The sequence below is a fragment of the Ranitomeya variabilis genome, chromosome 4 (assembly GCF_051348905.1).
Source record: "Ranitomeya variabilis isolate aRanVar5 chromosome 4, aRanVar5.hap1, whole genome shotgun sequence".
Taxonomy (NCBI): Eukaryota; Metazoa; Chordata; class Amphibia; order Anura; family Dendrobatidae; genus Ranitomeya; species Ranitomeya variabilis.
In genome coordinates, this window is record NC_135235.1 from 481,895,950 (window position 1) to 481,908,657 (window position 12,708).

Consider the following 12,708-nt stretch of genomic DNA (forward strand, 5'->3'; position numbering starts at 1 on the left):
AAAGTCCAACTTATCTAGTAGTTGTCTAGAAGCAGGAACAAGCACTGAGAGGCATCAGATAACATTGTTGACCGGCAAGAAACAACCAGAGAAATGAGCTTAAATAGCGACACCCACTACTGATGGAACCAGGTGAAACAGGAAAGAGGATGACAAGTCCAATTCCACAAGCGGCCACCGGGGGAGCCCAGAATCCAAATTCACAACAGTACCCCCCCCTCAAGGAGGGGGCACCGAACCCTCACCAGATCCACCAGGGCGACCAGGATGAGCCCTATGGAAGGCACGAACAAGATCAGAAGCATGAACATCAGATGCATTGACCCAAGAATTATCCTCCTGGCCGTAACCCTTCCAGTTGACCAGATACTGGAGTCTCCGTCTGGAAACACGAGAGTCCAAAATTTTCTCCACAACGTACTCCAACTCACCCTCAACCAACACCGGAGCAGGAGGCTCAACTGAAGGTACAACAGGTACCTCATACCTGCGCAACAACGACCGATGAAAAACGTTATGAATGGAAAAGGACGCAGGGAGGTCCAAACGGAAAGAAACAGGATTAAGAATCTCCAATATTCTATAAGGGCCGATGAACCGAGGTTTAAACTTAGGAGAAGAGACCCTCATAGGGACAAAACGAGAAGACAACCACACCAAATCTCCAACACAAAGCCGAGAACCAACACGACGATGACGGTTGGCAAAACGCTGAGTCTTCTCCTGGGACAACTTCAAATTGTCCATAACCTGCCCCCAGATGTGATGCAATCTCTCCACCACCGCATCCACTCCAGGACAATCCGAGGATTCCACCTGACCGGAGGAAAATCGAGGGTGAAACCCCGAATTACAGAAAAACGGGGACACCAAGGTGGAAGAGCTGGCCCGATTATTGAGGGCGAACTCTGCCAATGGCAAAAAAGCAACCCAATCATCCTGGTCAGCAGAGACAAAACACCTCAGATATGTCTCCAGGGTCTGATTAGTCCGCTCGGTCTGGCCATTAGTCTGAGGGTGAAAAGCAGATGAAAAAGACAAATCTATGCCCATCCTAGCACAGAATGCCCGCCAAAATCTAGACACGAATTGGGTCCCTCTGTCAGAAACAATATTCTCAGGAATACCGTGCAATCGGACAACATTCTGAAAAAACAGAGGAACCAACTCAGAAGAAGAAGGCAACTTGGGCAGAGGAACCAAATGGACCATTTTAGAGAAACGGTCACAGACCACCCAGATGACAGACATCTTCTGGGAAACAGGCAGATCTGAAATAAAATCCATCGAGATGTGTGTCCAAGGCCTCTTAGGAATAGGCAAGGGCAACAGCAGTCCGCTAGCCCGAGAACTACAAGACTTGGCCCGAGCACAAACGTCACATGACTGCACAAAGACTCGCACATCTCGTGACAGGGAAGGCCACCAGAAGGATCTTGCCACCAAATCCCTGGTACCAAAAATTCCGGGATGACCTGCCAATGCAGAAGAATGTACCTCAGAGATGACTCTGCTGATCCAATCATCCGGAACAAACAGTCTATCAGGCGGACAACGATCCGGTCTATCCGCCTGAAACTCTTGCAAGGACCGCCGCAGATCAGGAGAAACGGCCGACAAAATTACTCCCTCCCTAAGGATACCTGTGGGTTCAGAATTACCAGGAGAGTCCGGGTCAAAACTCCTAGAAAGGGCATCTGCCTTAACATTCTTAGAACCCGGTAGGTATGACACCACAAAATTAAAGCGAGAAAAAAATAAAGACCAGCGCGCCTGTCTAGGATTCAGGCGTCTGGCAGTCTCAAGATAAATCAAATTTTTGTGGTCAGTCAATACCACCACCTGATGCCTAGCCCCCTCGAGCCAATGGCGCCACTCCTCAAACGCCCACTTCATGGCCAAAAGCTCCCGATTCCCAACATCATAATTCCGCTCTGCGGGCGAAAATTTGCGAGAAAAGAAGGCACAAGGCCTAATGACGGAGCAGTCGGAACCTTTCTGCGACAACACTGCCCCAGCTCCGATCTCCGAAGCGTCAACCTCAACCTGAAAAGGCAGATTCACATCAGGCTGACGCAACACAGGGGCAGAGGCAAAACGGCGCTTAAGCTCCTGAAAGGCCTCTACAGCATGAGGGGACCAATTAGCAACATCAGCGCCTTGTCTGGTCAAATCAGTCAGTGGTTTAACGACATCCGAAAAACCAGCAATAAATCGGCGGTAAAAGTTGGCAAAGCCCAAAAATCTCTGAAGACCCTTAAGAGAGGAGGGCTGAGTCCAGTCACAAATAGCTTGCACCTTGACGGGATCCATCTCAATGGAAGAGGGAGAAAAAATATACCCCAAAAAGGAAATTTTCTGGACCCCAAAAACGCACTTAGACCCCTTCACACATAAAGAATTAGACCGCAGAACCTGAAAAACTCTCCTGACCTGCTGGACATGAGAGTCCCAGTCATCAGAAAAAATCAGAATATCATCCAGATATATTATCATTAATTTATCCAGAAAATCGCGGAAAATATCATGCATAAAAGACTGGAAAACTGAAGGGGCATTAGAAAGACCAAAAGGCATGACCAAATACTCAAAGTGGCCCTCGGGCGTATTAAATGCGGTCTTCCACTCATCCCCCTGCCTGATCCGCACCAAATTATACGCCCCACGAAGATCAATTTTAGAGAACCACTTAGCACCCTCTATACGAGCAAACAAATCAGTAAGCAATGGCAATGGGTATTGATACTTAACAGTGATCTTATTCAGAAGCCGATAATCAATACATGGTCTCAAAGAGCCGTCTTTTTTTGAGACAAAGAAAAACCCAGCTCCCAAGGGAGAAGAAGATGGACGAATATGTCCCTTTTCCAAAGACTCCTTTATATATTCCCGCATAGCAGCATGTTCCGGCACAGACAGATTAAACAAACGACCCTTTGGATATTTACAACCCGGTATCAAATCTATGGCACAATCGCACTCACGGTGCGGAGGTAACGACCCAAGCTTGGGTTCGTCAAAGACGTCTTGATAATCAGAGAGGAACTCAGGGACTTCAGAGGGAATGGACGACGAAATAGAAACCAAAGGTAAGTCCCCATGAATACCCTTACATCCCCAGCTCAACACAGACATTGCTCTCCAGTCCAAGACTGGGTTGTGAGACTGCAACCATGGCAATCCCAGTACCAAATCGTCATGTAAATTATACAGCACCAGGAAACGAATAATCTCCTGGTGATCCGGATTGATACGCATGGTTACTTGTGTCCAGTATTGTGGTTTATTATTAGCCAATGGGGTGGAGTCAATCCCCTTCAGAGGAATAAGAGTCTCCAAAGGCTCTAAATCAAAACCACAACGATTGGCAAAGGACCAATCCATAAGACTCAGAGCGGCGCCAGAGTCAACATAGGCGTCCGTGGCAATGGATGACAAAGAGCAAATCAGGGTTACAGACAAAATAAACTTAGACTGAATGGTGCCAATGGAAACAGACTTATCAAGCTTCTTTGTACGCCTAGAGCATGCTGATATAACATGAGTAGAATCCCCACAATAGAAACACAATCCATTCTTCCGTCTAAAATTCTGTCGCTCGCTCCTGGACAGAATTCTATCACACTGCATACTTTCTGGCGTCTTTTCCATAGACACCGCCAGATGGTGCACCGGTTTGCGCTCCCGCAGACGCCTATCAATCTGAATAGCCATTGTCATGGACTCATTCAGACCTGCAGGCACAGGGAACCCCACCATAACATCCTTAACGGCATCAGAGAGACCTTCTCTGAAAGTTGCCGCCAAGGCGCACTCATTCCACTGAGTAAGCACAGACCATTTACGGAATTTTTGGCAGTAAACCTCAGCTTCGTCTTGCCCCTGAGATAGTGCCATCAAAGTTTTTTCTGCCTGAATTTCCAAATGAGGTTCCTCATAAAGCAAGCCCAAGGCCAGAAAAAACGCATCCACATCGCGTAACGCAGGATCCCCTGCTGGCAATGAGAAGGCCCAATCTTGAGGGTCACCCCTGAGCAAGGAAATCACAATCCTAACCTGCTGAGCAGGGTCTCCAGCTGAACGAGACTTCAGGGACAAATAAAGCTTACAATTATTTCGGAAATTCTGGAAGCTAGCTCTATTCCCTGTGAAGAACTCCGGCAAAGGAATTCTCGGCTCAGATACCGGAGCATGTACCACAAAATCTTGTAAATTTTGTACTTTCGTGATGAGATTATTCAAACCCGCAGTTACACTCTGGAGATCCATTATTGTCAGGTGCACACAGAGCCATACAGAGATTAGGAGGAGAGAGAGAAAAAAGACTGCAGCAAGGCAGACTGGAGGAAAAAAAAAAAAAAAAAAAAAAATTCCAGCAGACTTCTTATAACTCTCCTTTCTCAACCTGGGTCTTTAACACTTTACTGGCCGGTCAAACTGTCATGATCTCTGCAGGCAGAGATCATAGCAAGCCTATAGAGGGACAAGCTCTCGGAAGATGGAACTATACTGACCATGAACTAAGCCTGCCGCGCAACTAGAAATAGCCAGGTAGCATTTCCTATTTATCGCTAGATGCCCAGCTCTGGCCTAAGACCTAAATAGCTAGCAGAGGGAAATATAAGACCTGGCTCACCTCTAGAGAAATATTCCAAAGAAGACAGTAGCCCCCCACATATAATGACGGTGAGTTCAGATGAAACAACAAACGCAGCAGGAAAATAGTCTTAGCAAATTTGAGGTCCGCTTACTAGATAGCAGAAGACAGATAGTATACTTTCATGGTCAGCAGAAAAACACTAACAAAACACCATCCAGAGATTACCTTAAACTCTGGCATTAACTCATAACGCCAGAGTAGCAATCCCTGATCAACGAGAGCTTTCCAGACACAGTAACAAAACTTCAGCTGTGAACTGGAACAAATAGGCAAAACAAACATGGACAAAAGTCCAACTTATCTAGTAGTTGTCTAGAAGCAGGAACAAGCACTGAGAGGCATCAGATAACATTGTTGACCGGCAAGAAACAACCAGAGAAATGAGCTTAAATAGCGACACCCACTACTGATGGAACCAGGTGAAACAGGAAAGAGGATGACAAGTCCAATTCCACAAGCGGCCACCGGGGGAGCCCAGAATCCAAATTCACAACAGTGGACCTCAAAAGAAGGGAATGAGAGTGATGGAGTTGGTGGGATGACCTGGAAGGTGCATTGTGGGGAGAGGAGTATGCCGACTCCACCACCAGGTCTGTTTGTGGGTCTTGGGGAATGGGAGAATTGTAGGCTACCATGGGAAATGGCAGCAGGTGAGACCGTGTCAGAATCCTGGATCCAGGTTTCAGTGAGGGCCAATAGATTTAGAGAGTTGTTCAATTTCACATGCTGTTGTGCAAATGGAATAGACATCAGATGGAAATTATTAGCAATTATCAAGACACACTCAATAAAGGAGCGGTTCTGCAGGTGGGGACCACAGACAACATCTCAGTACCAATGCTTTCTGGCTGATGTTTTGGTCACTTTTGAATGTTGGTTGTGCCTTCACACTCGAGATAGCATGAGACAGACTCTACAACCCACACAAGTGGCTCAGGTTGTGCAGCTCATCCAGGATGGCACATCAATGCGAGCTGTGGCAAGGTTTGCTTTGTCTGGCAGTGTAGTGTCCAGAGGCTAGAGGCGCTACCAGGAGACAGGCCAGTACACCAGGAGACGTGGAGGGGGTTGTAGGAGGGCAACAACCCAGCAGTAGGACCGCTTCCTCAGCCTTTGTGCAAGGAGGAACAGGAAGAGCACTGCCAGAGCCCTGCAAAATGACCTCCAGCAGGCCACAAATGTGCATGTGTCTGCACAAACAGTTAGAAACCGACTCATGAGGATGGTCTGAGTGCCCAACGTCCACAGATGGGGTTGTGCTCACAGTCTAACACCGTGCAGGATGCTTGGAATTTGCCACAGAACACCAGGATTGGCAAATTTGCCACTGGCGCCCCGTGTTCTTCACAGATGAAAGCAGGTTCACACTGAGCACATGTGACAGATTCTGGAGACGCCATGGAGAGCGATGTGCTGCCTGCAACATCCTTCAGCATGACTGGTTTGGCAGTGGGTCAGTAATGGTGTGGAGTGGCATTTCTTTGGAGGGCCACACAGCCCTCCATGTGCTCGCCAGAGGTAGCCTGACTGCCATTAGGCACCGAGATGAGATCCTCAGACCCCTTGTGAGACCATATGCTGGTGCGGTTGGCCATGGGTTCTTCCTAATGCAGGACAATGCCAGACCTCATGTGGCTGGAGTGTGTCAGCAGTTCCTGCAAGATGAAGGCATTGAAGCTATGGACTGGCCCGCCCGTTCCCCAGACCTGAATCGTATTGAACGCATCTGGGACATCATGTCTCACACCATCCACCAATATCATGTTGCACCACAGACTGTCCAGGAGTTAGCGGATGCATTAGTCCAGGTCTGGGAGGAGATCCCTCAGGAGACCATCTGCCGCCTCATCAGGAGCATGCCCAGGTGTTGTAGGGAGCTCATACAGGCACATGGAGGCAACACACACACAACTGAACATCATTTCCTTGTCTTGAAGCATTTCCACTAAAGTTGGGTCAGCCTGTAATTTGATTTTCCACTTTAATTTCGAGTATCATTCCAAATCCAGACCTCCATGGGACATTCATTTTGATTTACATTGATCATTTTTATGTTTTATTGTTCTCAACACATTCCACTGTGTAATGAATAAAGATTTGCAACTGAAATGTTTAATTCAGTGATATCTAGGATGTAGTACTTTAGTGTTCCCTTTATTTTTTTGAGCAGTGTATTATTCAATTTTGGGTAATGGGGGACAGCAACAAAATTTAAAGAGAACAAAAAAGCAAACACACCATATGTCTTTTCCTGAAATTAGTCCCCAGACTCCCATTACCTTTATTTTTCTTTTTTAGCTCAACTTCAGGCACCCTTGTGGTTTCTTATTTACATAATGAATTTACTTGTTGCTTATAGACTACATTTCTCAATAGGTAGAGCTGTATGTGTTTAACACCTCAAACAATCCCATCCTCAATGCCCACCTACTCCACCTACAAAGAACCATCTAGAGACTCCTATACAATCTCAAGACAGATAAATCACTGCAGACAGCTTCTCCTTCCCAGCATTCCTCCCACTTACTAGTATGTGCTGTTTGGACAATCTCCAACCCTCGGTAATGCTACAGATTAAGACACCGACACCACATGGGCTCAGTGTACTACAGGGGAGCAATGAGTCATATAATATAGTAATTTATTGTACTGTTATCTGGCACTCCCAACACAATGCCATCTGGCTAGTCACACAAGATGATACGATTACTTGTTCTGTGTGGAGCCTGTAATATACTATCCCTCCTTCCCTCTGAAAATGAAAGAAATTCACCGGCCATGCCCATCATGACATGACATCACCATTCAGAGAACACTGCAGAGCTGCTGGCTAAGCCTTTGAAAGTGCAGATTGGAAATCTTTCTACCATGTGCTTTGAAAGGACTGTAGAATTATATGTAAGGAGCTGGAGGTAACATCACCAAGTATGACCGCTAAGGAACATCACATAGATTATGAAGTTTCTTTATTTCTGATAACCTTTACAATGCTTTACTAATCTTTGTGTCTGGAAAAGTAAAGTAGGCAATTTATAAGGTCGAGATGTTGTTGATAAAAGTGCATCCTTAGGTAGAGTCAGGGGATCAAGCCAGCGGATAACGCAGATATCCCCCCATTCTTACCAAATTGTCCTGAAAAGCACTCCTTTGCCTCCAATCATCAGGACAATTACGGAATTGACTGGCACTTGATAGACAATGCTTCGGCAGCTTTCCCTAGTAGGCCGGTCATTGGAAATATGAACGTATTGTATATAATATACAGTGAATGTATAGTATATATACCTCCGATTCAAAAGCATGAATATATACATATATATAAAAAACTAGCTGCCACCATCAATCATTTATACAGGCCGATTGGACACCCGCTACAGGTATACAGTACAGTATATACAATTACATAAAATATAAAAGGGATAACAAAAGAAAAGTACTAAACCTGTGTCACTGAAATGGTGCAGATCTTAACGAAGGGATGCATTCCTTAGGAAATTGGTATAGAACCATAGTTGTGTTTCTGGGACTGACAATGATTATAATTCTAAATCTGTGTTTATCAAACAAAAGTCACTCCCACATACCTCCCCTGGAAGACCTCAGATTTTGGGCTGGTCAGTGGAATGCGGCAAGTCCCAAAAAATTATGGGATCCCTGATTTATAGGATATCTCCCACCTGGAGGTCCCAGGCAGGAGATATTAATGCAACATTTCCGATCATGATATTAGCTTTACATAGATAGGAAAGATGGCATATATATCGTTATATTTATTACTCACAAGTTTAGAAAACATTAAATGCACTTTAACAAACTATTTGCTTGTTTCCATGTAGACGTAATCACCAGCGTGCTATGGAATCCATGCAGGCAAGTCTAGATGCAGAGGCAAAAGCCAGGAATGAGGCCATTCGACTGAAAAAGAAAATGGAAGGGGATCTGAATGAAATGGAGATCCAGCTCAATCATGCCAATCGCCAGGCTGCAGAGTCCCTGAAAATGGTCAGACATTTGCAGTCACAGATAAAGGTCAGTCATTTATAATGTACTATATTAATTAACTGCTTTTCAATTATTGACTACAGCCTTGTTAGCTGCTATTTACATATCAGAAGTCTGAAAACCAATCCAATATATAATTGTCTAATATTTATATTTTTCTTCCCAGGATCTGCAAATTGAGCTGGATGACACCCTACGGCATAACGATGACTTAAAAGAACAATCTGCAGCTCTTGAGAGACGTAATAATCTACTGCTGGCTGAAGTAGAGGAATTGCGGGCAGCACTGGAGCAGGCGGAGAGGGGAAGGAAACTGGCAGAGCAAGAGCTACTGGAGGCCACCGAGAGGGTCAACCTTCTGCATTCACAGGTGGGATAAATAATGGAGAGGAGGTAACACGCGGCTGACATTTGGAAACCTGAAAATTGCTGTTACAACATTGGTTCTTTTTACCGAATTTGTGACTTAATTTTTGCATTTTGACACGGCAGTATTTGTATCAGTATTTGTAAACCAAGACAAGAAGTGGTTTCAAAACACAGAATAGTTCTTCAATTGTATTTTCATTATACTTTTTCCCGTAATGTTCACATCCTGTATTTACAGTCAACAAAAACTATCACAACATTTTTTTTTTACAGTTGTTGTAGATATAGGCTACAAATGGTTACGTGCTTACAGCACAATCATTGATCAAGAAGAAACACACAAGAATTGTCATAAATCCAAGTTTTTATGCTAAAAATAAACAAAAAAATATGAAAGTAACAATGTAATTTCCAACTAGAATACTGGCCTAATTAATCAGAAGAAGAAGTTGGATGCAGATATCTCACAGTTGACCACTGAAGTTGAAGAAGCTGTCCAGGAATGCCGGAATGCTGAAGAGAAAGCCAAGAAAGCCATCACTGATGTAAGAATCATCCCTCTCTTAGTAATAGTATCTTATATTATGGAAACATATTTTGGATAAGCAATGACCAGTCTGTCCTGTCTCAGGTTGTTAAAGATCAGGACCACTGTTTTTCTCGACATTTGGTCTGGCAAGGGATAGCAAGTGTAGATGTACGTAAACATGAATGTTCTCACTCTCTATATGCCACTCACAGGCAGCTATGATGGCAGAAGAGCTGAAGAAAGAGCAAGACACCAGTGCACACCTTGAGAGGATGAAGAAAAATATGGAGCAAACCATCAAAGATCTTCAAATGCGCCTAGATGAAGCTGAACAAATTGCTTTGAAAGGAGGGAAGAAACAGGTTCAAAAACTTGAAGCAAAGGTGAGTGTCTTGTTAATAGACATGTTGTGACTTAATTTTTACATAGCGGTCTTAGGGTTCACATGTTGCAACTGTCTGCAGGAAACATCTGCCAGACATGTAAGTTTTATGTATAGCAAATCCAAAAATGTTTTATTTAACCAATTATATATATTTTTTTTACATCGAGATGGACCAAGTCTACAATTTACGGGCGTGGTGTATTAAAATAATCCTTCACACCTTCTAAAACCTTGCATAGTATAATTTGCAAAAAAATGTACTGCATTTGTACCAAACCTTAAAAGGAAATGTGTCATCAGAAAATTATCGTACCCATTGTTTAATTCAAAATTTCTGTTTTAAAAATATTTAAAAAAGATACTTTAGGATTTGTTTTTACAAAATCACAATTGAATTACAATTGAAAGTTAGAAACTTTGCAATGTGCACACTGGCCACTGGGGTTATTTTAGACTAACTTCCTGTTTTAGGAAATCAAAATTTTCTTTGGCAACAATTTTTGGGTGAAATAATGTTTGTGGTTTGTTTTTTAATTAAAAACAATCTGCAGTATTCAGCAGCGGCCACCAAGCAATATCCGGGTCTGTCGTGTTCTGCCTCAAACATCGCTTATATGTGGCTGCTGCCAGAGCACATTTCAGTTAATCCCGTATTCTATGGATGGGTTAGCAATCCTTAAATTTCACAAAATCCAGTTAAAGTTCAGTAAAAAAAAAACAATAAATGGAAAACTGGCTTTGTTGGTGTTCTGTATCTAATTTTCTATTACAGAGTTTATATTACACAAAAGACAAGAATGAAATATGAAACCTTATGTGGAGGAAATACAGCTGTTGTGAGATTTGTAATTCCCCACAATTGATACATGCTATATACCTGGATCTTAAAAAGATGACATGGGGAGCCTTCTTGCTTATAAAAAAACACCCAAAAAGTGTTTACCTACCAAGGAAGATGCCTCTACATTCCCCATTCTTGAAGAGGGGTCCTCAAAGACTGATTTAGTACATATTCACTCTTGCGGCCTTGAATACTCCATTGTATGCAACTCTACGCCTACAAATTGTTTATCTTTTCTTTTTACGTCTCTCTACAATATGCAAAGTTCACATTCATAGAAAATAACCTGGACATAAAGTAACAATATGTTTTACTTATGTTGGTGCCAACAGGTGAGAGAGCTGGAAGGAGAACTTGAGATTGAGCAAAAGAAGAATGCGGAAACTCAAAAAGGAATAAGAAAATATGAGAGGAGAATTAAAGAACTCACCTACCAGGTAAATCCTCCACGTTCTAGCATTGGTAAAATATGTTGTCCTGAATAATAATCTATTTAAATATTATGCTTATGTGAAATAACAAGACTGGTTCAGTGCATGAAAACACACAATCACCAGCACTGTAAGTGCCTAGATACAATGTACAATAAAATAAATGCAATAGCAGAATACGCATTTATATATTTCTTCAGTGACATTGTGTTTTATTTCTAACAGACTGAAGAGGATCGGAAAAACCTGGCCAGAATGCAGGACCTGATAGATAAACTGCAAATGAAAGTCAAGAGCTATAAACGACAATCTGAGGAGGCTGTAAGTATCCATAATGTGCATAGAAATATTAAGCAAATGGCACAAAACAATACTAGCATTTTTAAGTTGTGTAATAATTTATCAATCCCCGTCATTCTAAGTAATGTACAATCTTCTCTCGACTTGCTACAGGAGACACAAGCCAACTCCAACCTACAAAAGTACAGGAAGGTCCAACATGAACTGGATGATGCTGAAGAACGTGCAGATGTAGCTGAGGGACAAGTCAACAAGCTGCGAGCTCGAACAAGAGAAGCAGCTTCCTCCAAGGTAATCAATTTTTTTGGTGCATGTTTGTCTCATAATTGTGCATCCCACTTCTGTAATACGTACTGCACTTCCAGAAATTGCAATTGATGTTTGAGATGTCAACTAGAAGGAAAATTACTACACCTTTGTTGCCTCTGTAGGGCTTGTGGACCTTGCTGCTGACGGTGATTAGGGACCTAAGGCCGGTATCCCACTTGCGACTGCAATATGACAAACTCGCGCAAGTCTCTCGCCTCAATACCCGGCACTGCCACCGGCACTCGGGACCGGAGTGTGCGGCTACATGTATTTCCATGCAGCTTAACACTCCGTTCCGAACCACAGGCGGCAGTGCCGGGTATTGAGGCGAGAATTTCTCGCATTGCAGACACAGGTCGCAAGTGGGACACCCTCCTAAGTCTGTGCTCAGTTGATATCTTTATACATTTAATTAATTCTAAGCTTTTTCTTGTAGCTGGTTTTTACCGGGAGTCAAACCCAGGACCTCTAGTATGGAAGGCAGAAACACTAACAGTGAGCCACAGGCTGCATGTTAGGTATAAGAATTTTCTCTGCCTAAAAAGTGAAATCGTATTTTCCTTCAGAGCTATACAGTGTCTTGCAAAAGTAGTCCTCACCATTGACATTATTCGTGTTTTGCTACCTCACAAGCTGGAATTTCACTTTTTTTTTTTTGAGGGTTTGCATCAGTTCATGTTAAGAACATGTCTACAACTGTGCATAACTAGTTTTATTTTCGTGACATAAACAACAAATTGGAGAAAATAACTGAGAACTTCAGTGTGCATAACTATTCACCCCCCTAAAGTCAGTACTTTGTAGAGCCTCCTTTTGCAGCAATTTCAGCTGCAAATCGCTTTGGATAAGTCTCTATGAGCTTTCCACTTCTGGACACTGGGA

The 12,708-nt window shown here is 43.3% G+C and overlaps 1 protein-coding gene across 3 annotated transcripts in view; it reads left to right on the top strand.

Annotated features, from left to right (window-relative positions):
* MYH7B (myosin heavy chain 7B) overlaps positions 1-12,708 on the top strand; it is a 75,972-nt gene that overhangs the window by 54,951 nt on the left and 8,313 nt on the right. For 2 of the 3 annotated variants that reach the window (XM_077251868.1, XM_077251870.1), the window contains 8 exons: positions 8,497-8,689; positions 8,829-9,032; positions 9,451-9,576; positions 9,773-9,943; positions 11,119-11,223; positions 11,443-11,538; positions 11,671-11,808; positions 12,263-12,344. In XM_077251868.1, coding sequence (XP_077107983.1) covers positions 8,497-8,689; positions 8,829-9,032; positions 9,451-9,576; positions 9,773-9,943; positions 11,119-11,223; positions 11,443-11,538; positions 11,671-11,808; positions 12,263-12,298 — 1,069 coding nt within the window. In that variant the 3' untranslated portion in view covers positions 12,299-12,344. The remainder of the gene's footprint in view (positions 1-8,496; positions 8,690-8,828; positions 9,033-9,450; positions 9,577-9,772; positions 9,944-11,118; positions 11,224-11,442; positions 11,539-11,670; positions 11,809-12,262; positions 12,345-12,708) is intronic. The other variant, XM_077251869.1, reaches the window with a different exon arrangement.